Here is a 26,999-nt window from a genome sequence, read left to right as displayed (position 1 = left end):
AAACCAAGAATTTAAGCATTTGAAGGGGACTACAGAGAAAATCTCCATGGTGAATTCATACTTCCAGACTGTTGCTTGGGAGTAGACACTACCCAGTGTGCTTGCTTCAGAAAAGGTTAACATCACTGTCAACAGCTTACAATGCATTGCAGCCCCAGACTGCTCTATGCTGGGTAGTCACAGGCCTAATCAAACTTATAAAACACATATAAACACAAAATATAAATCACAGTCACCTTGTCCTCTCGTAGCTTGAGTGAGAACATGCATCTACTGTGGGTTTCTTTTTTAACTGTGATGGGTGATTTTCTTCTGAGAGTTTGGGATAACAGTCACTATGTATTAAGGACGAAAATATATATTTCCGACTTACCCTGTGATGATAATCTCTGGGTAGGTATGGGAGCCTAACGTCCATGTTCCTCCAGCGATTGGCCACTCCTGACATGGTTACAAAGAAAGTAATCGCACTAATTTGTTTTTCTTCCACTGGGCTCCGCCTTGTAATTTTATACCAAAACAACTTCTTAATCCTTAAACATGAAATTTTACTAATTAAAATGACTCAGATCTTAATGGTAACCCATAATTAGTTCAGAGCAGCAATTATCTTAAAAGCTATTATTTTTGTTTCATGAATTCTAAAAGACTTGAAAGAACAGAAAGAAATATGTTTTCATTTGGGGTGAGTGGTGAATCAGTAGCATGCAGAGACACATTGTTATGTTATACAAGCACATTCACTACTTTTATTCTGTTAACAACGTCTAAAGACTTGGAGCACGCTACTGAAAAGATTTATATTTTTTTCTTTAAACCTTTACAATTTTCCCAGACATTGTAAATTGAAATAATTTCATCATAAAAGGAGCATATCTGTCTCTCATGTTGTCCCTGTCATACCTTTTGGCTGTAGCCGGTCTTCTTGTGTTTAGCTCCTATAGAGTAGAGGATGGGGATGATGTCTGGTGGGCACTCTGCAAAATAGGCTGTGCAGGTAACTGGAGACTCGTGAATGTCCATGGGGTAGGGGTTCTCAAAGACAGGGAAGCTGCAAGATACATGCATTTGATAGCTTTGATAAGTTATAGATATTTTATGTTGTAATGTATTGTTTACATTCCAGAAACCAAGAGAATGGCCCTCAGTATAGCACATCTATACCAAGGCCAAACAGTCCCCTGTAATTCAATCAAGCCTACTACAATATCAAACTAATTGCTCTGCTTACCCTACATTTCCAAACAGTGATAACTTCTTAAATATAATCTAAGTTCACCAGATCAAGAATCTAGAACAACTTCCGCTCACTGATTGACACCAGACACCTAAATATGCCTGATTCTTTTCATCAAGATCCATGCTATATGGAAGATGGACGAAAATGTCAAAAATGCCTTCTCTCACAATGCTAAAGAAAGTTAGAAAAAACCCTGGACTTGTCCCTATATTATCCCTTTACTGTACTAAAAGTGAATGGGGTCTATTCTGGTTTGAGACCCATCCTCCATCCAAGTTTTGTGGAAATCTGTTTTGTAGTTGCTGCTGACAAACAAACCAACCACCCATCAAACACATGGGCACAGCTAAAATGATAACCTCTTTGGAGGAGCTAATTATTCATTCATTGGTAAACTTCATGAACGTGAGTGTATGGACACATTCTGTGAATCAGTTATCAGATCTACACCCTCTGGGTGCAGGCCACTGACTTATTTATGATGGATAATTTAAACAAATTAGCAGCTAATCAATGAGCTCACAATGTCAACAAAGACAATCAGGACAATTTAAAGCTACATTAAGCCCTATCAGGAGATATTCATAGCCAACAGTTTTAATTAGGTTACCTAATTAACTTGGTTACCTAATTTATGCCCTTCACACTGTAGGCCTAATTTATAGTATTTTGCTGATATTCGGAAGCCTTAGGTGTTAATCTGTCAAAACTGTACCACATCAGTACCTTTCACCTTAATCTTCATCCCCTCCAATGGTGATAACAAAGTAATTTAACAGGAGTGGTGGTATTTCCCCCCTGAGAGCAGAGTGACATGTTTTATTAAAAGGACAACATCTGGTCTCTCTTCCTCCCTGAAGTGTGGATTCGAGTTAGTCTTTCATCTTGTTATTGACTGCGGCAGGTTTGGCTTATGGATAAATGGTAGTGTTTTTCCTCCCTTAGGTGACAACAGGTGATATCGTCTCATGTCAAAAGTTGACATGATAGGACGCTCTCATTTTGCTATCAGTCATGTGCTGCTTTGCTGCTGGAAGGTGTGTTCATATATATGGAACACATACTTGCTCTGTGTCAGATCCACCACGATTAAGTCCTTCTCCAAAAGCACAACCACTGCATAAGGCTCCTGGACCTCTGTAGGATAAAAGCCATACTGAAGAGAATCATGCTACAACAACACATATAGACAGACTTTTTATTATTATTTTTAGGATAATAATTAATTTTTCCACAGTCCTCTTGATGATACAAAAGAAAATATCCAGAACCCCATAAGATATCAGACACCAGTTTAATCACAGTCTTTGGATATCCTTACCGTTATTGTAAGGAGTCTCACAGAGTGCCATAAACTCTACAATAGGATAGTCCATCTCGAGCACAGTGATGGCCTTGCCGTGCATGATGGTTAGCGTTGGCCGCCGTCCCGCCTTGTCATATGAAAGACCTCCAGAGAAGATAATAAAAGGCTCGCTGTGGTGGGGGGAAAACAGGACATTAGGAAGACTTGGTCAGATCAATGTTAATAGGTCAAACTGAACAGCCACATAATGAAATGACAGAATAAATGAATAAATTAATCAGTCAGTTAAACTATAAATGTATGAACACATTAATTAATGACATCGACATGCATATAGATATGTAGATTTGTTCTTGATTTTCTTTTCTTTTTATAAAATGTTAAATTCATTACCATTAGCATGTATAAGTTATTGTAAATAAAGTGTGTAATTTCATTCTCCCTGCCCAATGATCACATTTTGAGAGGCAACAATCATATAATAATAATATAATAATAAACCATAAAAGTTTTGTCTTTTGATTACCCATACTGTAAATATAACCCAGTGGGGTGTCTTGTCAATATATTACATAATGAAATAACCCAGGGAAAAATCTTCTCTTATGTGAAGTTAAATGATGATTTAGTGTAATCATGAAGCTTAAGACTTAATGAAATCAGGCAATATTTGCATATGTACACAAACCTGTTCCTACAAGTCTTGTATTCCACTTTGAGTATGGGTTTGCATGACTCCTTTCTCCCATCCTTCTGTATCTTTCCTGAATTAGAACAAAAATTGTGAAATACTGGACAACATTTCAAACATTTCAAGACAGCACCATTAACGTCCCCTTCCAGTCCTTCCAAAACTGATACACACTTTTTGAGATGTAAGCAGTTTGATCAGGTTAGTTTTTATGTTAACTCAGACTGGTGTCAGTTCCACTTATGTGTGATTCAGTTAAATATATCATAAGCACACTGTGGTTAAGTTATTTAATGTTTATCATTTCAAAAATTCAAAGTGGAAGGGTCCTTGGATTTCAGTTCTTGGGCATACTAAAAGACATCACCCACCCCAGCCACCCTGCTGACATCTGGCAAGCAATTACAGAAGTATCCACTGATGTCACACCAGACTACAGGGCAGCTTTTTTCCTCAGGCAGTGACAGAGTTGTCGAGATCTGTCTGGCTATGATAGAACACAGGCTGACTCCTGAACTCATCCCTTGCACTCAAACATTAAAAAAAATCTTATTTTTTGTATACATTATTAATTTATATTCATACATTTTCTATTATTAGTAGTGGCATCAAGAGACTACAAACTGCATTTCGTTATGGTGCGTTATAACAAGTATTACATTAATTTTGTGTTACAGAAGTCTAAACAAAGCATTTCTGAGCACTTTAAAACATACACATAAATCCAGCATTTAATACGACTACTGACATCTTCTAATGTACCTGTGCTGCTCTATAATTCTTACTCCTTCTTAGTCCTGCAGCAAGAGCTCTAATGTATTCTTTCTTGTATTCTTTTCCAAAACGGTACAAAGGGAACATTTGAACATTACTTCTTACTAAAAATTTGGTTGAGACTGGGAAAGATGATGGTTTTTTAAACACTGATTAAATCATATGATTTCGGTTGGCTTCATAGAATCAGGAGTGAAGATTTTGAATACAATACAGTTTTGGAGGTGGAAATTAGCATTTGCAAAAGTTCATTGTAAAAATTTTTTCATTATGTAATATCATCTGGCCGATATAAGACTTCCTACATATACCTTTATACACTTTATGTTCCGTACATGAGATTTCAGGTGGTTTCAAGTTGTTTACACATACACCTCGTATCCACAATCTCTGTTAGGCAGCTAAAGCTCTGGGAAATGGTGACTTATCATCACTGAACAGGCTCAAAGGTTCAGGATTACAACACACACTGAAATGTCAAAGCAGGAGAGGATGGAGAGAAGGCAAAGGGAGTACCAAAAAGATGGCTAAACCTCTTGGTAATGCCTTGATATTGGTCAAACCAAGACAACAATTTACCCTGACACTTAACATGGTCAGCATTTATTGGTACATGTAAATCGCTGCACACTCTGACTACTTTTGTAGTCTTTGCATTTGGACATGTGAAGGATAATTCGGTTGCATATAACTTCAGCTGCAAGAGAGGAAAGTTGATTTAACTTGTCTTATTTTTTCAATTTCTGACTGTGTTTTTGTTATCCTGTTTGTTGATGTGTTACTGTTCAGTTGTCTTTCCTCAGAAAAGAAAGTGGCCGCTGCCTCTTCTGCTCTCTCCACCTTCTGTGTCCTTTCACCTTGTAGCTGTCAGTCTCCTCCTTCCCTTCGGTTACACAACAGTCCACATTCATTGGTGCAATCATTAGCTCAAGCAGCTGTTTCTTCATTTGTCCCTCAAAGACACAAATTAACTAAAACCCTGACTGCTATGGCCCAACAACAACAACAATGACTCAAAGTTCAGAGGGCTACGATGTGATTATAAACCTATTATCAATGCATCTTTAATAATGTATACATGATTTATTTCTTCTCACTGTGTGTTTATGCTCCACTTTTAAAACATGACTTATCTGTAAGAATCCACAATTCAAATAAACAGATGTATTTACACTTATCTTTGCTAACAGTGAGCCTAACCAATACTCAACAAGTATCCTAGCCTAGCACGATGTTTCTTCATCCAGTTGCTTCAGTTGTAAGGAACACCTGGCCCAGTCTCACAAATACACTGTTACAAATACAATGTTTTCTGGCTTCAATTAGAACTTAAAAGAAAACGAGGCTGGATGATTGCTATGGCTAATGACTTTGCTGTGACATTATCAGCTGTAACAAACATTACTCTGTGAGAGCTCCTCCAGCAGGTTTAGACTGAGGCGGGCAGCAAGCCCCCAGTTTTCCTCCAGCTCACAGCATGACATCTGAGCACAACAAATAGCACAGCCAGTGACAGCAGCATCCAGCAGGCAAAGCAGCCAGCCAAACTGGGTCTGGTGGTGTGATACAATGCCCTGCCAGAATCAGTTCATTTATCCATTTTGTGACAGAATAAGTTATTTTATCTGCCACTAGAACAGAGGGAGATGGTTTCATCCCCTGGAGATAACATGTTTACTCTTCTTTTCCTCTCATAGCTTTAGTTCACCTCTGTTCATTTGCAGCTCCCTCTGTCCTTTTCTTTTCACTTTTGCCAGTTGTAATACCAAAAAGCAGACAAATATCTGGGACATAAACAATCTGCTGTATTTAACCACGTCCTAAGGCCTGTTTCCGTGTCCCGAACATTCACCGCCCACGTCTTTCCATCACGCCTTCCTGTTTTGTGATTTTGTCTGAGATCACAGCTCACAGCAAGGGGACTATTCATCACCAGAGATCTGACAAGGTCAGGATGCCCTGCCAGCACACAAACCACTACACCATCATCCTCTCCCTCACTAGAGACAGAGAGAAAAAAGGAGGCCTAGACAGAAGAAGATTACATTCAAATCATTTAATCAAATTTGTGTTTAAGTATTCTCGCCTGAGTGCCAAATATTCATAACCGAAATTCTCACATAATTTAAATAAAAAATCTGCAATCAATAAATCAAATCAGAGGTTGATCCTCATTTAAGGTATGTTTTCTGTCTGTCTGTATGTCTTTATTAAGAGCAACCCCAATTACCTACTTTTACCAGCATGGGATTATCAAAGTTTCATCATTAGTACTTCAAAGAGAAAGTAAAGTACATCGTGTGTGTCTCACCATGAGGGAAGGTGACCTGGAATGGCTTGGTGGTGTTTCTGAGATTCCACATCGTCAGGCTGCCGTCTGAGTGACTGCACATGAACTGCTTCCCTTCATGGTGCCAGCCGACTGAATGGATAGCCTGTAACAACCAGACAGAGGAAATGGATTATTAGAGACTTGATAAATACAGTATGTCAAAATGTTTGAGATAAGATTCAACTGAATTATGTATTATCAGAGAACAAACTGCTTTGTTTAAAGGATGGCTTATAATTGATGCTTTTATCCAAATTCAGTGCTGAATAAAAGACAATATTCAAAGCCACACAAACCACATCTGCCCCTTCTGTACAAGCGTTAAGCTCAATTAAGTATGATGTTATAAATAAATACCATAAAAGCTGTTCTGCACAGTCCCAATGTGGACAAGGAGACAGTATTGGGACCCCAAGCAAGATTTCAACTGCATGTACCACAAAATGACAACATATCTTTGCGGCTGTGATAATGTATTAATGACTGTGGTAGCTTTCTAGTTTTAAAAAGTGACATTCAGTCTTGTTCTGTTCAGTGATGTGCAAGCTGAGATATCTCAGCTAGGTGCAGGCAAACAAGTCATTTTCAAGCCAAAACAACAAATGAGAAAGCAGTGATGAAGCTCAGAGCACAAGCTTGCTTTCGATTCACTACCCTGCATCCATCTGCTGCTATGTATTAATCACTCACTTTACACGTCGCATGATATTCTAAAGGTATTATTCTGCCTTTTTAAACGTACCAACCTGATGATCCCTTTTTAATTTCAGTGTTGTTTCAATGGCTTTTACACTCCAACACCCACCACCAATATGACAATGTTCCAAGAGGGATGACTCAGGCCACAGTTGGAGAGGTTATTAGTAGATACGTCCACAGAAGATTACAAACAACTGAATTTCTTTAACACCCACTGCAGCACAACACAGGAGTGAGGACCGCACATCTGTATTTGGAGTTGTACTGACAGTTAAACACTTGCAAATGGCTTAGCTTTTATTTCTGCTGGACTTTGTGTCTGTAGCTCTGTCTACTGAACCAAACTGTTCTTCAACACTCATATTAATAAAATAAATCAAAAAAAATATTTGAAGGTTGTTGTTTTTTTTACCCACTCTCTGTGTTTGTTATGTGCATAAATCAATAGAGTAACAGATGCTTTATGGTTGTACTTGAATAAGACTTCCTTTTGTCAAGGCATCTCAAAGCGAAGGTATTGACAGCTGTTCAACATATTTGTGCCACTATTAAACGGACTTACTTGCTCAGTTGTATGACAGAAAGCAGATGTTAAAAACAAAATATGGCCCCAAATTGCACAGGACTAATAGTATCATTTATGAAAAAACGGTGGGTAATTTGCTGTGGAATTCTTACTTCACAAATTACAGATATGGAAGAATCGCACAGGATTAAGATCACAGATGATATCTCTGCAATCATTACAAATAACTAGAGATCCCCATGCAAATAGAGAATAAAGCCACATGTTTTGTCATGAAAGCAGGCTACACAAGGTTCAAGGTCATTAGAGAGTTTCTGTCTCTGGTTTCTGTTTCTTTCTTCTTGGACAAATGTATGCGTAATTTATATGTGTGTATTCAACGCAGTGAAAATAAAAGGTGGTCAACATAACAGATCCAAAATAGAAAAGCCAAATAAAGTAAAACCCTTGTGACTTTGTGAGACGTAAGTGGTGCTGTTTTTTTTTTTTGTACTCAACTGAAGAGGTGTGAGACATCATGCCATGCTGGAGGTGATGCACATGAGATCACATCAATGAATGTGAGCAGGATGTGACTGTTCACAGGAGAGGGGACAGGAGATGAGCGATGTAGAGAATCAGCGCCACGGGGTGAAAATGTCGACAGGGCAAATTGGTTTTGAGGCCATAAGGGTAGAAGAAAAAAAAGATTAAATAGAACTGATCTGTGAGTTTGAGAGGGAATGTGTCTGTGTGTGTGGATGCAATGGAAATTCACAAACTGACCTTGGATAAAATGTCCACAGATATACTGTATCTTGTGAGAAAGTTTGAGTCTATTCTGCTCTAGTTTTACTTGAGCATTTTTTTTACATAGTGTATCTAATTAAGATGATTTACTGATAGCTGATAATGGGCAAGAGAAAGTGATGAACCTTTATCGCACTTCTCTGACATTATTTAATTATATAATGAATCAGCACCTAATGGGGCTTTAATTGATAATATCTGATTCAGGGCTGGTGCTTCAACATAATCGATTACTTAAATACTTGTAGTAGAAGCTTACTGGAGCGGCATGCGGGTCCTACTAGTGATTGTTTGTCCTCATCGACAGGTTTGAAATAACAGTAAACAACCAGGATCATTACTGTGTTTATCAATGGGTGTCTGTAAATGTGTTGATATATTAATGGAGAAGTAAAAAAAAAGTTTGATTTATCCAAAAAATAATCAACAGATCAATTGCGGAACAAAAAATTATCATTAGGGGCAGCCCTATGGGCCCTACTCTGATTATTAACGAGTACACACTTTGGCACAAAGAGGGGGGAACACATAAACCAAACATCTTAGACACCAAGAGCATGCTATTATGTTAGTCTCCAGTAATAACTAGAAAAAATGGCAGAGACACTGTAGTCTTCAGCTGTTTGAGCTCATAGTGCAGCACAAGCTGTCAGAGGCTGACCGGTATGAGCTTGCCTCAGTCCTCCAATTAGTGCTTCTTATTCAAAAAAGCAGTAATTGGTTGGCAGGCAAACAGGCCTGGCAATACAACACCTGATGACAAAGACAACCTTGATGAAAATAAGAAAGGTTGATGTTGATATATATATATATATATATATATACATACACATATATACTACCTCCTCCCCACAGAGAGCTCAAATAGAACAGAATCTTTACAAATGTTATGTAGGCTACATATATATACTACCTCCTCCCTACTGAGAGCTCAAATAGAACAGAATCTTTACAAATGTTATGACTCAACAAAAACTGAGAGCCAACCGAAATCCCTTTAATGTCAAATCGACCTTAAATGGGAGACCCATTTAGAAACAACAGTGTTCCTCCTGATAGAACTGTGGCTTCACTTGGTAACTCCTTTCAAGCAGTAGTGCATAGTGGAGCTCACCTCGTCGTAGTAGATTCTGAAGTCAGCCTTCTTGACCCGGAGGTCCCACTGTACAACTGTCCCACTCTCAAACCCTATAAGGAGCTGGAGAGGGAAGACAAAACGAACAGAAGTTAAGACATTTAAATCATAAGATATGTTTAATAGCCTTAAAAAAAGATGATGAGAAGAGCCTACTACAGTAAAAATCTAATACACATAATCACACTCTTAGCTGTAATGTAGGGGAACCATTTTGCATTTGGCAACCCCCCAAAATACTCTTCCATGGCTTCAGTTATCTTAGTCAGACCAGGTTCAGATATTGGCAATATACAGTATTGGCACAGTCAAACACACACACACACACACAAAACCACATATAATGTATTGACTTATACAGTACAGACGCACACAAGCACACAGGCGTACTAGTATGCAAAACAGGAGTGTGCAAAACATGCAAGAGATGAAGATAGTCACCCATAAACACACAGCTCCCAAGCACACAAAAAAAACAAACTCACAAACATAGCCACACACGACAACACGATTCCACCGTCACACACAGGATAAGAGTGGAGAGCAAAGTCGTCACAATCTGATCACAGATCCGGGGAGATGGGATTGATGTTGGAGGAACAAGGCGTTTAAGACAGAGGAGGAAACAGCTCTCTTGCTGAGAGCAAAGACTGTGTGACATCTCAACTCATAAGAGGGAAGTTGAGGGCAGTAGAGGAAGTGTGAAATCCTGAAGTTTTATACGAGTACCACCAGCAGTCACGAATGTAAACGAGAAAAAGAATGAAGACATCCATGAAACAAACACAATAGCTTAAATACACATAACTTAAAAGGTACGTGGATCTACTTTGACAGATATCTGCAGAGTCACCCTTTTTAAACGTTAAATATGTATTTGCTGTAAAAAGTTGACTTGTATGATTAGGTGCATCACGAGATCAGATTGTTACTGCAAGGCTTTCACTGAAATACAAAACTGCATAAGAAACAATTCTTTTACGGCATGCGTTGAAATATCCTCACATTAGCATAATAATACTAACATTAATAACGACTGCTTTCAATTTAGGTGAGCACTTTCCAGGTTCCTGGTATTGTAGATGTCACAAAGCCATTACTAAAGTTATTAGCTACACCTGTGCTTTTCCTACTGCGACAACTCATTAAGTTTTTCAAGCAAGTTTTGACCACTAGTGAGCCGAGGAACTAAAAACTACTGTGTGTGTGTGTGTATATATATATATATATATATATACATATATATATGCTATCTCTTAAAACAAAGAGCTAACATCCCAGTGACTTATTAAATTGATAAGGTTTTACTGTTGCCCTAAAAAAAAATCCTATCTGCAGTTTCAGACATTTAGCAACCATATCATCGCACCAGAAGTGTTTCTACATTGGGACTAATGTTATCTTATTGGTTGGCTATTGGGAAACTGACACTTTAATCAAATAATCAACTAACAGTACGAGGAGTGTGTAAGGTCTGTCCTAGGAAGCCCTTCATCAGCAGGCATGAAAACGGGTCAGGGGTGAAAAAGGTGAGAAGGATACGACCCCTCTCGGGGGGTTCGGGGATGAAAATATTGAATATTTCATATTTAAAACATCAATCTGATGCATTTTGAGAGCAAAATCAAGCAGAATTACAAGACAGTGAATGTATCTATACATACATCTATCTATACATTGTCACATTATGCTATATAAGAAATGAGACTGACAACTTCTCTCATGACATGCGCAACAGCACAACTTTAATAGCGCAATCTGCCGCAAAGAATGTGTTTTGACAAGACCAACATGGGTTTTGAAAAAGTTGCTGTCTCTCTGCTTGGAAGAAAGGTGCTGGCAACACGTGTTGATGCTGTGACCTGCTCCTTCTTCCTGTGCACTTCTGTTTGACAGTGTGCCTGCAGTGCATGGCTGCCCTTGTTTGCATAGTTAATAGTTGTTTTTATACTAGGCAGCAAGCCGCCAATTCGGCTGTCCTTTTTGCGGCCAGGTCCGCGGATTTAGACAGAAGGCGGTATATTGGAGGTCTGTTCTGGTCCGCCAATTTACCGCCTTGGAGGGTACACCTCGGATGCTATCTAAATCCGAGACGTCGATGTGCCGGCTATTGCGTGAGATGGGTGGAGGTGTCGATGACATGCACTGATGTGCGACCCACAGCCGAGGAATTTTAAAACCACAAAACAGCTGATCACAGCAGTCAGTCCATCACTTCATCTGCGGACGTCAAGATGAGTGACTGGAAAGCCGCTGAGATCCAGGAGATGCTAGCGTCTCCAGCTAGAGTCCTACAGAGTCTCTCTTAAGGCACTCTAGTAGCGGCAAGCTACTAACGGTCGCTACTTTCAAATTAAAAGCCCCCCGCTAAGAACCCAGTGCTAAACTCCAATGGGGTGCAATGTAAAGCTCTTATTTTGAAGACAAATTTGTTGTCTTTCTGACAGAGAATCCAACGTACTTTACCTTCAGCCTCCAGTCAGACCCCCCCCCCCCCCCCCCCCCCCCCCCAAATGAGTTGTAGAGATTTTAGAAAAGTTGTTTTTATCGAATTCAAGGCTCCCTTCAGGCACGCACATGTTCGCAGTTCATTCTCTGGTATACCTCCATGTCTCGTCCATACCCCCCCCCCCCACCAAAAAAAAACAAAAAACAAAACATTTTCTCATCCGATCTACACGATTCAAGTAGGTCACCTATTTTGGTTCCAAAACAGCAAATTTCGCCGAAAGGTGAGTGATTTTCATGCCTGCATCAGTGTCAGCTGTTTCTTTTTATTATCTGGGGAAATGCACCTTCTTGCTGGATTCACCATATGGATATTCTCAGCTGAGATCAATAGCTGCTACTCATGGGAGTCCATAACCTTGGTTTCTACTCACCTGAGCATAAGAAAGGCTTAGATGTAGCGAGTAAAGATGAATAATTTCATATTTCATAGCTATAAGATCTGTTGCATTAAAATTTCACAGACATTTTCCCTCCTCTGGAGGTGGACAGAGATTCCTTTTCACTAATATTACAGAAGAGAGAGATTGACGCTGGAGTCATTTCCATTGGTGCCAGATGTCCGCCATTGTTCACACTTCTCCGTCATTTCCTATGGCTTGAACCACCGGAATTTGTGCACTACTGCTCTGTTTCATTGGCATTTGTAAGCTTTAGTAAACATGCAAAAATATGGAGAAAGTCGACACAGAGTAGGGACAGAGGGCTCCATTTGTAACGTTCAGCATAATAAGAGCCTTAAATCCTGCACACTGGACCTATAAAGCTATGTGTATTCCCTGCTGTCAAATTTACTTTCAGAGGAATAATTAACAAGCATAAAATGCAAAGGCTTGCATCCTTGCCATTTCAACCTAAAGGTGGAGTTCCTACTTTCCTGGAAGTGACATTAACACCTATGCTTTATTGAAATGCTGCATGCAGAACTTAGTCCCTGCAGTGAGTTATGGCGAGTGTGACAGCAGCTGTAAACCCGTGTCTCAATTGTATGTCTTCACAGCTTGTCATCAGCGATTTCACACAGAGGCAGCAGAATCCATCGGGAAAATCAATGAGCTCCTCAATGACCTCTCTTTCACAGCAACCTCTACCTGCCACTTTTCCTACCAATTTGACTGCAGCTTGACACTGAAAGGCTCAACTCTTCTCGAAGGATATATTACCCACATGTCCCTCACACCTCTCTTCTTCGGTGTATATATGTGAAAAGCCGAGGGACAGCAGATGGGAGCAAAGGTTGAATAGAGGATGTTTTTTTCTTGCTGGGAGCCAGAGAGAAAGACAGGCTGAGAGAGTGAGAGGTGAGAAAAAAAAGAAAGAAGACAGAAACACAGAAAGCAGACAGAAAAAAGAGAGAAAGAGGATACAAGAAAAGCAGAGTGGAGGTTGAAGGACAGATATGTGACAGAGAAAAACAGGATAGAGGCAGAGGATTAGGTAAAAAGAAAGAGCCTCTGCAGATTGTGGGTAGAATTAAAGTTGGTGCTTGAGGAAAACCCAAAGGCGTTTTTTTTATTTTTCTACTCACCTTGCCTTCATCCTTTGGGCTGTCGCTCAAATGAACCACAGGTCCTGGATGAGTTTTAGTTGATCTGCGACAAGAGGGGAAGAGAAGAGAGATAAGAAAAAGACAGCAGCACCAACGCAGTGAAACAGTATTCAAGACGACCCTTACACCCTGTTGAGAGAGAGCATGGAAGGAATTGGTGGAGGGTTTTGCTGTTCAGGCCATCTGTGTATACTCACATGCTGCTAACAAGCGTGATATTTATAGGAAATGTGTAGGAAAATGTTATCGAAATGTATATTTAGAGCTGTTCAATCGATTTGTTGAACAAAAGAAAGTTGATTGTCAACTAACTTCATAATTGATTAATTTCAGTCATTTTTCAAGGGAAAATGTTCAAACCTTTGCTGCTTGCATCTTCTTAAATTTAAAAAAGTTAAGATAATAGAAAAGAAAGAAAAAAAAAGCAATATGACGACCTTGCTTTGAGCTTTGGGAAATTGTGATGAGCATATTTCAGTTTTGTTTTTACCTTTTATAGACTAAAGGATTAACCTAATAACTGTGAAAATAATCAGTAGCTTCATCGATAATAACAATAATTGCTTGTTTTTTGAGTCGACCAAACCTTTCGGTACTACCCTGTTTTACACATGTATAAATACAGCATGTAGTTTGATACTTCTTTCAAAGCCAAGTAAGGAGCTAGATTCAAGTATCCCATTAATGATTGTAACACTAAACATTAACACGATTGCTCATTAATACATCATCTATCATCACTTCATCATCATATACAGAACAGAATGTGCCGTTATTGTGCTGCAAAAACTTCTGACTGCAGTATAGTTTCCATTGTACCCTTTGATATATCACTACGGGGTATTAACATGCCCAAATTAGGCTACACACAGAGATCATTCAGAGCAACGCAAAGAGCTCCACCTAATTGCATCCAGTAGTTCCCCAACTGATTTGTTCTATGCAGAGTCAATCTTAATCCTTGCTCTTACCCCAGACCTTAATATAACCACTATGTTACAGCTACAATCTGTTCTATCCTGTGCTGCTAAATTGTCCTGCCGAGGGTTGCAGCAGCTTGGTCACCAGCTACACCATAGCAGCTGCCATCATGTTATTTTATCACAGTGGCTGAAACCATGTGCTGATCTGGAAAGCTGAGGTGTGACTGACACATTCAGATGGACCCATTTAGTTATGCCTGCTGCCAGAAGGCGATAAAAACATAAAACCATAGCAAGCTCTTTCCAGCAGTTAAAGTAGTAATAAGCCGAGGTATCTACAAACCATCCACAACGAACCACACCTGTTCAATCAATGAAGTGCCACAATGGGTGAATGCCAAGAGCTAATCTTGCTGCACCAGCCATCCAGAACAAATAATACACTAAACTGAAATACACTTTCTAATCCAACATGTATATGCACTCTTGACCTCAGTCCTACTGTTGTATATCAACAAGCCCACAGACACATACACATTCATAAAGACTGTGTCATGCATAAATAACACTTCATTCTTGTTGAGTTTATCAGTATATAACAGGTTATTATGTTGTCTGAGAGGAAAAGTTCACAGCAGTTGCTGAATTTGGACAGAGAGGCTTCCTATTGTATGTAGAAGGCCATGTCCTCTAGCTGAAGAAAGCTTTGACACCAAGGAGAGAAATATGTGATCTACGCAGAGCTGCTGGCTGACTTTGTGATTCCTGATGAAGTTTTCCTTTCAGCTAACAAGGCCAGTCATTGAAATGCACACAAAACAGCAGGATGTTTCAAGAAGAAAATGAATAAACCGATGAAAAGTGTTTGCCAAGGTACAGCAATATATTCTGAGAAGAGACTATACTGCTAAATTAAAAAACCTTTACATTTATGAAAGACAGAGACTGGATCTGCTAAAGAGAATAGCTTTTTTCAAAGGTTTAAAACTTCCCATAATTCCTCTTTTAAACGTGGCTTCTTTGCATATGCCTGGAAACAATTCATGAAACTAATGGAACCAATTAGTACATCAATTATCTAATTCAATCGGATTTATGTCTTTGTGTTTGATGTGGTGGTGGGGTTGTTTCATGCCTACTAGCATCTACACAACAAGCCCAATGAAAATGTGAAGCTGTGTGTGTGTGCTTTTGTTTGTCATCAGATGTAATGTTATTGTTGAGCTAAAAGATGAACATATTAGACAGTCTAAAAGCTTCCATTAAGGTAGGAGTGTCCTGTGCTTGCGAAGCAATAATGTTTCCAAATCCTTTCCAAGGCAGTGCCAAAAAACATTGACTGTTAAACAGGCCTGCCTGTTGTGGCTCGAGGGATCTGGAAATTAGGCTAGCTTCCCTGCCTGTTGCCCAGTGTATCAACGAACAGGCTCCAGCACAGCCTGTATCATTACTCTGCGTCAATGACAACACTAAAATGTAACAGATTGATGAAATATAGAGTTGAGAACACAGAAACAAATCAATTATGTATGTTTAGGGGAAGCGGAAAGACAAATTGGGACTTTTTCATTGCAGTCATCCAGGGATTGACAATTAAGACTGATCACAAATACTAAAGCAACGTCACCTTGAACACCAGCAGGGCCAGAACAGCCACAGCAACTAATCACCAATACAAAAGAGTGAAAAATGTCCTCTTTAGTGATCAAAAAAGGGTAATATAATTTCCTAATCAAATAAAAGGGAAGTATAGGGCGGTAAATAGAAAGTCAGCTGTAGAGGCATGAAATGTTTGAATTGTACATTGAGAGACTTATTATGCAATCACACTAGAGTGAGTATTTTCTTATGTATTAATCATCTTTATAAATTATCAGGTTTCCATGAAAATTATTCCCTATAGTGTGTCATGGCTCTGTGGAGAGAGCATTGAGACCCGACAACTGTCGACTGACTGTTGACTGACTGTTGGGTGTATACCATCTATATCTTCACTCTAATTGTCACTTTATCCAGCAGCTCAGAAAATGTTTAGAAGCCTCTTCCTCTGCCCAGTATATTTTTTTCTTCCCTGCATTATTTGTGTATAATCCTAAAAAATAACTCTGCAGGTGTTCTTATTTTCCTTTGGCACAATGGGACACAAATTTCACCACAGAGTTTAAGATTTAAATCCCCGACATCTTTTTCATCCTTATCTATACCAGAAAATGTCATTTGTTTTCATTTTTATTTCATTCCTTCTTCTACCGGAATCAGTGAATCAAAAACATTATTTTGAAGACATTGTTCCTGAAGAGACAGAAAGAAAAAAATAAGATGCGTGCCTGTCAGCTTCCTGCATGCCACGTGTGCTTAGGATCAACCTACAACAACACCAGCAAAATGTAAATGCAAGTAGAATTGTATTATGTATTTTGCAAATTAGTGGTGTATGCTCAAGAGACAGGGGTGCTGTTTCCATGTTTTTCTGTTGCTAAATTTTTCTGGAGCATGCGCTTGTATTTCAAGACTGCTTATTATAAAACTGTTGAGGGACCAGGAGGACGCTGAAAATTCATTGCTTATTTTAAAATCTAAATAGCAGAAATAGCCAAACATGCCAATGTTGATTATGGCTGACATGATGCCAAGCGCAAACACAATTCTGTTCATCACAGGGATCTATGAACTGAAGCAGTGTGTGTGTGCTGGGCTGCAGTGTTTTCCGATTTCTCTCTGCATCTAATTTTTTCATATCTCATTTTGGAATGAATCTCCTTATGATTAAATTGTGCATTAAATATGTTGCGAACCCATTTGAATTTCAATGAGAGCCTGGCCATTCCTGTGCAGGCTTGCTGGCCCCAGTTGAATTGTTTCTATAACAGATTCTTTTCAAGAGAGCATCCTTTTGTTCATATTAAATTAATTCATCTGTGAATGGCTGTTGCACAAACAAACATTGTGTGAACACAAATACACACACACAAGTGTAAACACACACCGACTACGGTGTGACTCACACTGTGCTGTTTGTACTCAGTGGAAAGAGTGGATGAGTTCTCCGTTGCTCACTTGACGTTTCACCGCAGGAAAAACAGAAAGTCCCCCCTCATCCTTATTCATGTTTAGTGGAAAACCTCCCCAGCCAAACTATGAAACTCCCGAGTCGCTCTGTGTTGATGAGAAAAGATTCATTCTCTACAAGTTCAACTTATAATGAACTCCACTCCACAAAGGTGCAGAATGCTGCAGGCTGGAAAATAGTTGATGTATTATAGTGTATGGTCAAGCAGAACGTATTATGAAGTGTTGAGAAACCCGTTGTGTGCTCAACCCACATTAGTCAGAAAAAAAGAGTTACTACCCACGTTCTTACATTTGCTAATGTGCACGTTTTTGCTTGACCTATTATTAGACTGAAGAAAGTTCTGACATATGATGCAGGGGGAAAAAGGGAAGTTCTCTGTGTTGACTCACACTGTGGCGTGGAATCAACGAACCAAATATCCTGTTAAAATCACGACCACTGTCTCAGCCTCCTAGACTTTCACAATGATTGGCAGACAGCTCTCCCCCACACACACTTCAGTGTTATGACTGCTCACTAGACTGTCACAAGGCAACAAGATGGCTTGGTATAAGAGTGACTTGTGACTGACACTGCAGCAGGGGACTTGTCAGGGTAACACCAGAAAAAACGGCGCGTAGGTGGATGAAGCCAAGAGAAACAAACGGGCATACAACGCAACTGAGCACCATTTGAGTTTTTGCTGGCACTTTAAGTTGTCAATCTGCAGCATATGTCGGCTGCACAGTCAACAATTAATAAAGGCTGAGAAGTTGAATTACGCCCAAATGTGAGGCATTACATTGCATTGTGAATGCTTACTGAACAGTTGCACAATGAAATATAAGAACTGTCAATGCTGTGAAAATGTGTTGTTTTCTTTATAGTCAGTTTTTGATGAGCTGTGGAAAAATCCAGCTTGACAACTCATTTAGTCTTCTACCAAGACTAAAGGACAGTTGATTCACTATCAAGTTTTGTTTGTATTTTTCTTTTTGTGAAATGTCAAGTACATCTTAATTAATCGCAACCAGAGTGGCTTTCCTGATAACTGTCCAAATGTTAGATGGTGGTTGTATCGGGCTACAGCAACCGCACCATCAAGTTCAGCATGACTGAACAAGGCTCGATCTAACAAGTAACAGCAGTCCGTTTGTTAACTTCAATGTGGCTGAACAATAACACACAATACGCATGAGAAATGGGCCCACCTCAACATTACAAGGAAAAAATCGATTCAACAACAACCCAATCATTTTGAATACAAGGCATTTATTTTTCTGTGTGTGTGTGTGTGTGTTGGTGTATATCGGTGTGTGTGCGTGTGCTATTTGAAGCGCAGACAGGTCATTTTACCAAATGACATGAAGACATCCCCATATTCAACAAAAGCCCCAACTACAACAATGAAATCCAAGTGAAGTTCACAGTCAATTTGTGAAAATCACGTGTTTCACCCCAAAAATGCAAAATAATAAACTAACAATTGAATTAACCTTGAACCTTTCTGATTAGTTATAAGGGCAAGGAGGGATACAGCAGTATTTGCAAACTTTCAGTGTCTGTGATGAAGCATTTATCAAGTGTTTACATCTCAGATTTGAACCATGAGATTACAGTTGATGACATTTTAAGGGGCTACATATCTCACGACCACCATCGCGATTCACATTTACAATTACTCGATTTCCTGCGTTAATTTGACTTAACTCAACATGACGTGAGTTTAGCTTTTAAAGAGATCACTGCTCTAAAGAGATCCAAGATTGCTTATTATACAAATTAACTGAAAATACCGCTCAATATTTAACCGTATAAGTTATAACTATATGAGTTACTGAATTCACTAACTGCCATTCACACCAATGCTCTCATTAAAAATCATCACTGCCATCACTGATAACTCTTTTTTCAACTTACAGTTCTATGGCCTTGTTCCACATGATGACGTATCCGGACAAAATGAAGGACTCGATGTTGACGATGTGTGTGTTTCCACGCTCTGTCCCCACGTACAGCCATTTACTCTGAAAGGGAAGGTGGCAAAACGTGATCCTGGAGAACAAGAAACAAAGGACAGAGACTGAGTGTTAGAATGGGAACAGTCACAAAGGAGTCTTCAGTTTGTTTCAAGGACAGTGTTTCTATGCTGTATTTCTTTAAACAAGGAATTCTCACACTTGTGTACATGACACGCATTGATCATTGCCGTTCACCTCTATGACTGTTCTGCACAATTCTGTACACTTTCTTCACTTAAAAGACTACATACTGTGTCACTATTAGAAGAACCGTAATCATAACCATTTTCATGGGTGAAAACTGCCCTTCATAAAAGTCATACCCATACTCATTCACGGAAGTCATGGCCCGATTCATTCTTGATGAGTGCCTAACTCTTACCCAAGGTTTAATTTAGCACCAGGAAAGTGAAAATCTTTTGTCCTCAGCAGTCCAGCGCCTGAGTGTTATTGCCTACATTCACTCCTCGTGCCCCACTCCTGCTTCTCTCTTGACAGAGAACTTTTGCACTCTCTACTTTTGCCTCTAAACTCACTCTAAGCCGGTATAGATAGTTATTTAACAAGCTCCTCATCGTGACTGCCAAAAGTAGAGGGCTGAACTTTTCTGTGTTGTGTCATGCCTTCAGACATTCTGCATGCACTACAGGCTAAACTTGTCCACCATTTCAACTCACGGGACTCCTCTGTTCAAAGTTTGAAATATTATAAAATCTTAATTATCATTCAGAGTTCGGATCTCTTTTTTTAAAGCAAATTTTGAAACTTTCATATTTGTTATAAATTAGCAACAATAATGATCAAGTTAGAGCTTCATAACCTCCTGCAACCCTAATAACAACCCCTAAGCAAACTGTTACTAACATCTTTAAAAAAAAAGGTATTCAAGGTTTTTGTTTTACAGAAAGAACTCTGCTCACTGCATTGATCAATCAAATCAATCAGCCTAATTACCCAGCCCTGCAGAATACATAACCAGAAAGAATGTCAGGAAGTATAGTTTGATTTAGTAAAACACAAGTTGTATGTGCACAAATGTCTATGGCAATCACTCAGGGGAGCATGACATCTGCTGTGACCTGATCCAATGTCCACTAGATGTGTGACCAAGGCGTCTCCCCCGCAGGTTTTGTGTGTCTTCACTATGGTCTGAAGCAGAAAGTGCATTTACAGACAGTGAGAGTTTACCCTTTAAACAAACTAAAAGCATGATCAGTGCTACTTTGCACACATTGTTGTTTAAAAAAAAAAAAAATGGATTGCTGAGATTTAGTCTGAAAAGGTGGGTTTTCCGTTTGCAGCAAAATATGGGCAAAAAGTCTGTGGTCTGACATTAGAGAGGATCTCACTCACTCATTGGTGGAGCCTTCATTGAGGCTAAGCATCCAGAGGCAGAGGAGCACAATGATTTGGAGAGGATGTAGAATTCAACTATGGCTTGAAGGTAGGAAACAGCAGTACAGAGGTCACCAGCACATCTCCAGTGACCTACTCTTTATAATGTGCCTGAACGCATCCTGTGCAGATACAGATCGAGCGCTGAATCCTTTGCTGCTGACTGCTAAGTTTCCTGTGTGGACACAGTGTTAGACACCCAACTTTTTAAACCCAGTTAATATCAGACCCACGGTGTTAACATTATACATGATTACTATGGTTAACAATGTCAATGCACGGTATCAGTCCAGATACCGCTGTAGTCTGCTATGACCACACAGACCATGACTTTTCCCGGTTTCTGGTAACTTTATGAAGCCAGGTTGCTATTAAAAGATCAATAAATATCCATAGAATTCAGTAAGGTATTCATGTGGTATCTAAAAATAATCATAATTTGATACAAGCTGTTAAACCATTATTGCTCTGGCCTTACCATCTATCAATTTTACAATCATCTTAACCAGCGAAGAATGATCCGCGCACACTTCAGTGCAATTCTGTCCAGGCTTATTACCTCGTAGATGTGGAGGAGATCACTGGGCTTCAGCCCCACAGCCACCCACACAGCAAGTGGCAGGATTATTAGATAGAAGACAAATGAGACTGCAGACAATTCAATAAGGATTTTAGGGGCTTGGGGAGATGACAATATTCAAACTGGCAGGGGGGGGCAGAAGTGCTCTAAGAGCGACAAAGGATTATACAGTCTTCTGTGTTTTTTTAGGTATGCGTTTAGCCTTAGCACACCAAATTTACATAATACTTGGTTTAGGGAGGCCTCCTGACTGACCATCAAAGATTATTATGTCCAGTTCTTTTAAATTAAAAGACTCACTTGCAGTAGCAATTGTGAAAATCATGTATCACTGTGTAACATATCAATAGTTATTGATCTAAATTGCCATATTTCAAAAACATATCGACAGTAACCAGAGCGAGTCATAATATTTTCTTGATGAATAAGCTTTTAAATGAGGCCACTTAAGAAAAGACTCTAAGCACTGATTGCCTCCATTATGAGCTGAACATTTACGTAAAATATCACAGGAAGGATCAAATAAAAGAAAAGGGTTAGAGGGAAAAAATTGTAATGGAAGAAAGAATGAGAAGATAACAGGAAGGAGGAGGAGGTAAGTAGTGATGAATTTTCAAAGTCATGGTTTTTGTACTTCATAAGGTCGGACCAGACACCATCAATGAGCATTATCATTATTAACCAAAGAGGACAGAGGGAGACAAGCTGACCGGCAACTTTGAGACCAGCTGAAGGCCAAATGCCATTAATGAAGTAAAAAGAGATTAATTGAATCGGTGACATCATTTAGTGAACTGGTAACCTTGCCATCTGCTCGGCAGGAAACGTGACATGACTGCTTAAAGAACTCAGCAAAAACTCAATATACTCTATCAGCAAAGACATTGGAAACTCAAAATCACAGATTACTGCATTAGCTCAAACACCTCTTTTTACTCCAGTGTATCCAATGTTTCATGTATTGTAGTCGGGATTTTGTTTGGGCTTCAAATTCTTTTTGACAATGACACGAGTCGAGGAGGAGCGGCAAACACGAGCTGCAGACTGACAGTTATCACGAAACAATTCTCTCCACCGCTTCCAGTGATTCATGCGTTATTCACGGGGGATTCTGTGGGGGTGTTAGGGTGCTAATTATCAGAGATTCAGTTGAGAGACACAGAGCTAAATGGCAAGTCACTGCCCAGCCACTGACGGATGACTCACGATGCCCTTTTTCTACTTTTATCTTAGGGCATGATTCACTGCTCTGCCGCTGAGAGCAAGTGGTTCTGCTTCCTACCTTTATCGCACCACAAGACAGGTAGAAAGCGGTTTTCAACACTTCTGATATAAAACATTCACCCCTGTGTGTCTGTGTGGGCATGTGCATCACACAGTGATAGCTACAGCTGCTAAGCTGTGAATCTAAAATATCAAATATCAACTGGTCAGATTTACAGTTTCTAGTATTAAGTGAGACCACCAAAATTCTGCATTTTCCAATTAATCTAACCCTGACCTGACCTCTACTTTAAGTTTGCAGACAAGGTTATACCTTACTATCTGAGTGAAATGCACCGAAATAAGGCTATATGAAACACAAAAAAGCTATTTATTATTTTGGCTGGTAGAAAAATCTGTTTAGCTGATGGATTTTTTGAATCTCCCTGTCAACAAGTTAGTTTTGGACATTGTTGCGTGTATGATAACAGTGAATAATTTCCAGTAAGAAACACACTGTCTTCACTTAGACTATTTTCACAGAGGGACAGGGACAGAGAGAGAACAATAAAACTTAGCTTAGCGAATAAAGCTGATTCTGATGTTCACAATGTTGTAGCCATGACAGTTGAAAGGGCTTCAAATATGGATATTGCTGTAAACATGCGTGCTTCACACACTTCATGGCAGCAGAAGATTAGTGCCACCAATACAGCATCAGACCAAATGTGAAACATGGTTGAAAATTCCCTTTTTTTCAAGAGTTACGGTGTTGAATAATAGCCAGAAAACTGTTTATGTAGAACACTGTCACAGTGAGGCTGACTGCTGCTGTGCCCTGAGGTTTTTGAACAACATAAGTTCTTAATTTTAAGGTCATTAAAGTCTGAATGAGTTTTAATGGAAAATGTCTATATTCTTACACACACACACACTAATGGCTTGAACCCTGTCACTGCATTACAGAGCCACCAATTTTTTCCTTAACAACTTGCAGATGGTACATGGATTCAACAAACCCCACTAGCATATAATGCTTTAAGACTCTGCTGCATAATCAAAGTGATACCGGACAAATGCTATGTTTTATGTGCTGTTTGACAGCAGGAGGAGATTTTTCTGGGTCGGGGAGGAAGCTTTTTGTACACCTGTTATGTAAAGTTTCCGTAGATAGAAAACATCCGGTGACTCAGCCAAAGCCCTTGAATTGAAAACCACCAGGCCGAGAGTTTGCTGATACATGTCCACATCGAAAGTAACCCTTGAATTGACGCTGTGACCCTGCATTTTAATGAATAAAGACTACAGTTTCTTTTTGAGTGTAAATTATATTTCATCAAATTTAGTTGCAATGCAGTAATATCCATTAATGTCGTTGCCCATGACATAGATGACTCGAGATGAAATACCCTTTTAGTTGGAGTGCAAGGACAATTTCTCTTGCTGAGAGACAGGAAATATGAACAGAATCAGAAAATGAAAAGAGAAAATATCTCAGACTCTTACCTGTTATATAAATTTAACTTAAATATGAAACCTTTTCACAAAGTATAGAAAGAGGAATATAAGAATAATCTGATTTATTAGCATAAAGTCTGAGCTTTATTCATTTACCCAGACTAACGGGATGACTTTTCTTTCAAAAAACAAGCTTTTGATCTTTCGGGCTAACACTGAATGAAGTTTTTCTTTGGGCATAACAGTAAGGTTCACCAATACAAATCATTGCAATATTGTGCATTTAAACTTTTATTTTAGTACACAATTATCTGTTCAAGGATGAAAACTGCATCCACTTAAACAATATTTATTCTATCTATGTACCCCTACCACTGCACAGTAGAAACAACAAGTAAGTAATTGCTGACCAGACTGAAGTCGATCTCTGCTTTCCTACCCACACAGTCCTAGCTTGCTTTTGCCCTGTATACAGAAATGGTAAGCTGTGCATGTGCTATTGCGCCATTTTTGGACAAACAACGGTGTTGTTTTTTTCAAATGAGACACATTTGTGTAGGCAGAGGCCCCAAAGTTTTCCTGAAGAAATAAATATGGGAAAACGCTTTCAAACACAAGAATCAGCACACTGAGGCCATTGTTTACTATGACAGTTTAATGATAGAGAGCAAAGATTAAGCTGTCTCTGCAAGGGAAAAGGAAAGAGCCAAGCCATTGCTTATCATCACATCCCACAGATGGCTATTCTACATAAGAGGAGATGGACAAAGCAGGAGGGAGGCAGCAGATGACTGCAAGACAGAGCTGGCTAAGGGTGTGGCAATGGCTCATCCAGCGGATGTGGAAGTACGATTTGGAGATCCAAAGAGATGATACATCATATCTGCTGTAAGAAAAGTATAAGTAGAGAGAACTTAAATTAAATTTGGCCAAGTCTGAAGAAATTCAACCATTTTTCATATTTCACCAGACAAAGTGTCTGGCTCACTGGGCCTTATCCTCCCACAACTAGTCAGCAATGAATCATAATCATGCTTTCCTGGTCCATTGAGGCCTCACGTGTCTTTGTTTTTTTAAACAGGTAGGGCCTGAGCTGTCAGAGAAAACTAACAAAATAGCAACCCCCTCTCAACCACTCAAGGACTCGAGTGGTTCACTGGCTCACTGCTCGAGAAAGGTGATGCTCAGCCACATCTGCAGAACTCCCACATCAAAGTAAACTATAACATGGCTCCTGGAATTACAAACACTTTTGCAAATTTTGTCCATTTGACCTTTATAAAAAATGTAATAAAACTCCCTACATCTTCAGGTCTAGTGAGCCACCATTAGCAAAGTCTCTTAAAATATTCCACCAGCTCTCTCTGCTGATGTAGTTGTTAGCGTCCATTTGAAAACTGGCTCATATGTCTCAAGGATTTAGGTGACGACACGTTAAAGGAGATGGAGCAAGCTGCCTAATTACCAAATCAGCTCTCACAGCCAGTGGTGGGGGTAGTCTCACAAGGCAGAGGGTAGACAGAGTTTCCAGCCAGCAAATTCCCTGTCTTAGGTTTTCTATACAGGGTGAAAAAGGATCAGAGGCAGGACAGAGGAGCTGGCCTCGTCTTGTCAACACCCTTCTTCACTGTCTTCCAGGCTGAACTGATTAAATGTGTCTTCCTGGTGGAAGAACACTGATGCTGCAGCTGAGACATGGACCTTTATCAGTTTGGTAGTCTGCTAGAGAGGGTCTTTTCTAGAGCACAGAAGGCACAGCCTTCCATAATACAATTTTACACTGAAGTTTGCACATGCACTGTACTTGCAGGTTTTTTAAATGAAGGTAAACACACTAAAGATCGCTGATTGATCCCTATCCCATCGCCAAGAGATTAGTTTGCCTTTTTTTCTGCTGTGTCATGTTCACACTGGAAAACAGCCAACAGTGGAAAGCTGTATGAATGCTAGTGACGGCGTTATGGTTTTCACTTTCTCTATTACATGAGTCTTTCTCTTTCATCATGGACTAATTTTGAGCTCTGCTCAATGTAAAACTATTTAGATGCCATGTCCAAAACTTCAGCACATTTTAAAGCTTGAAAAAGGAGATGAAAATAAGCATGTCTAAAAATCTCAACAACTGGAGAGTTGCTTTGTCAGGCATTGAATGCTGTTTGCACCCTTTTCCAATGAAACCCAAAAAACATATGTTTGGTGTTTCTTGTCCTGTGTTTTATGGGTTTTAGTCACACATTTGTTTAACAAGGGATACTTCTTTTGGATCCCTGATTAGAACTGTAGTTGTGTCAAGCTGTTAAAGATGACTGATGCAGAATATATATAATGGCCACTAGTCAGACTGCCTGAATAAATTAGTATAGACTGCCTCAGGACACTCATAAACATCTTTTCCCAGGGCAAAGTAGGGAAAGTATGTGTGTGTTTTATATCATGAAATGTATGCTTACCTCTCTCTGTTGAATTTGAGTGAATGCAGGACAGCCGGCCGCCTCTGACGAAGATTCCACAAATGTAGTGTGTCATCTGCACAGGCTGTGACCAGCGCCCCCTGAAAGCCAAAAAACAAAAAAATATGAGTACTGAATCTTGCCTTTTGGAATGAACCCAAGTACTGATGTCCTGATTGATTAGACTGTAAGCACAATGAACAGTACATTCCAGCTGTAAAGCACCCACATGCTTAGAGTATGGTGACTCTTAGATTACACATGTAAAAGCCAGAACACATATCTAAATGCAGAGACAAATAGGCAACACACAGAAACAGGAAGACAGAGAGAGAGATGAGGACATGTCAGAGTTTCTCCCCTGAGCT

The 26,999-nt window shown here is 39.4% G+C and overlaps 1 protein-coding gene across 15 annotated transcripts in view; it reads right to left on the bottom strand.

Moving 5' to 3' along the window:
* The window catches only part of stxbp5l (syntaxin binding protein 5L), a 144,069-nt gene that overhangs the window by 44,250 nt on the left and 72,820 nt on the right, over positions 1-26,999 (bottom strand). For all 15 annotated transcript variants that reach the window (XM_030428851.1, XM_030428854.1, XM_030428852.1 and 12 more), the window contains exons 4-13: positions 26,632-26,732; positions 19,445-19,579; positions 13,529-13,592; positions 9,472-9,555; positions 6,323-6,446; positions 3,235-3,310; positions 2,562-2,716; positions 2,305-2,377; positions 904-1,051; positions 374-441 (exon numbers count right to left, since the gene is read on the bottom strand). In XM_030428851.1, the coding sequence (XP_030284711.1) occupies positions 374-441; positions 904-1,051; positions 2,305-2,377; positions 2,562-2,716; positions 3,235-3,310; positions 6,323-6,446; positions 9,472-9,555; positions 13,529-13,592; positions 19,445-19,579; positions 26,632-26,732 (1,028 nt within the window). The remainder of the gene's footprint in view (positions 1-373; positions 442-903; positions 1,052-2,304; positions 2,378-2,561; positions 2,717-3,234; positions 3,311-6,322; positions 6,447-9,471; positions 9,556-13,528; positions 13,593-19,444; positions 19,580-26,631; positions 26,733-26,999) is intronic.

The sequence above is a fragment of the Sparus aurata genome, chromosome 9 (assembly GCF_900880675.1).
Source record: "Sparus aurata chromosome 9, fSpaAur1.1, whole genome shotgun sequence".
NCBI classification, from domain to species: Eukaryota; Metazoa; Chordata; class Actinopteri; order Spariformes; family Sparidae; genus Sparus; species Sparus aurata.
Note: the sequence above shows the minus strand (reverse complement) of the source record. Positions and strands in the feature narration are given on the sequence as shown.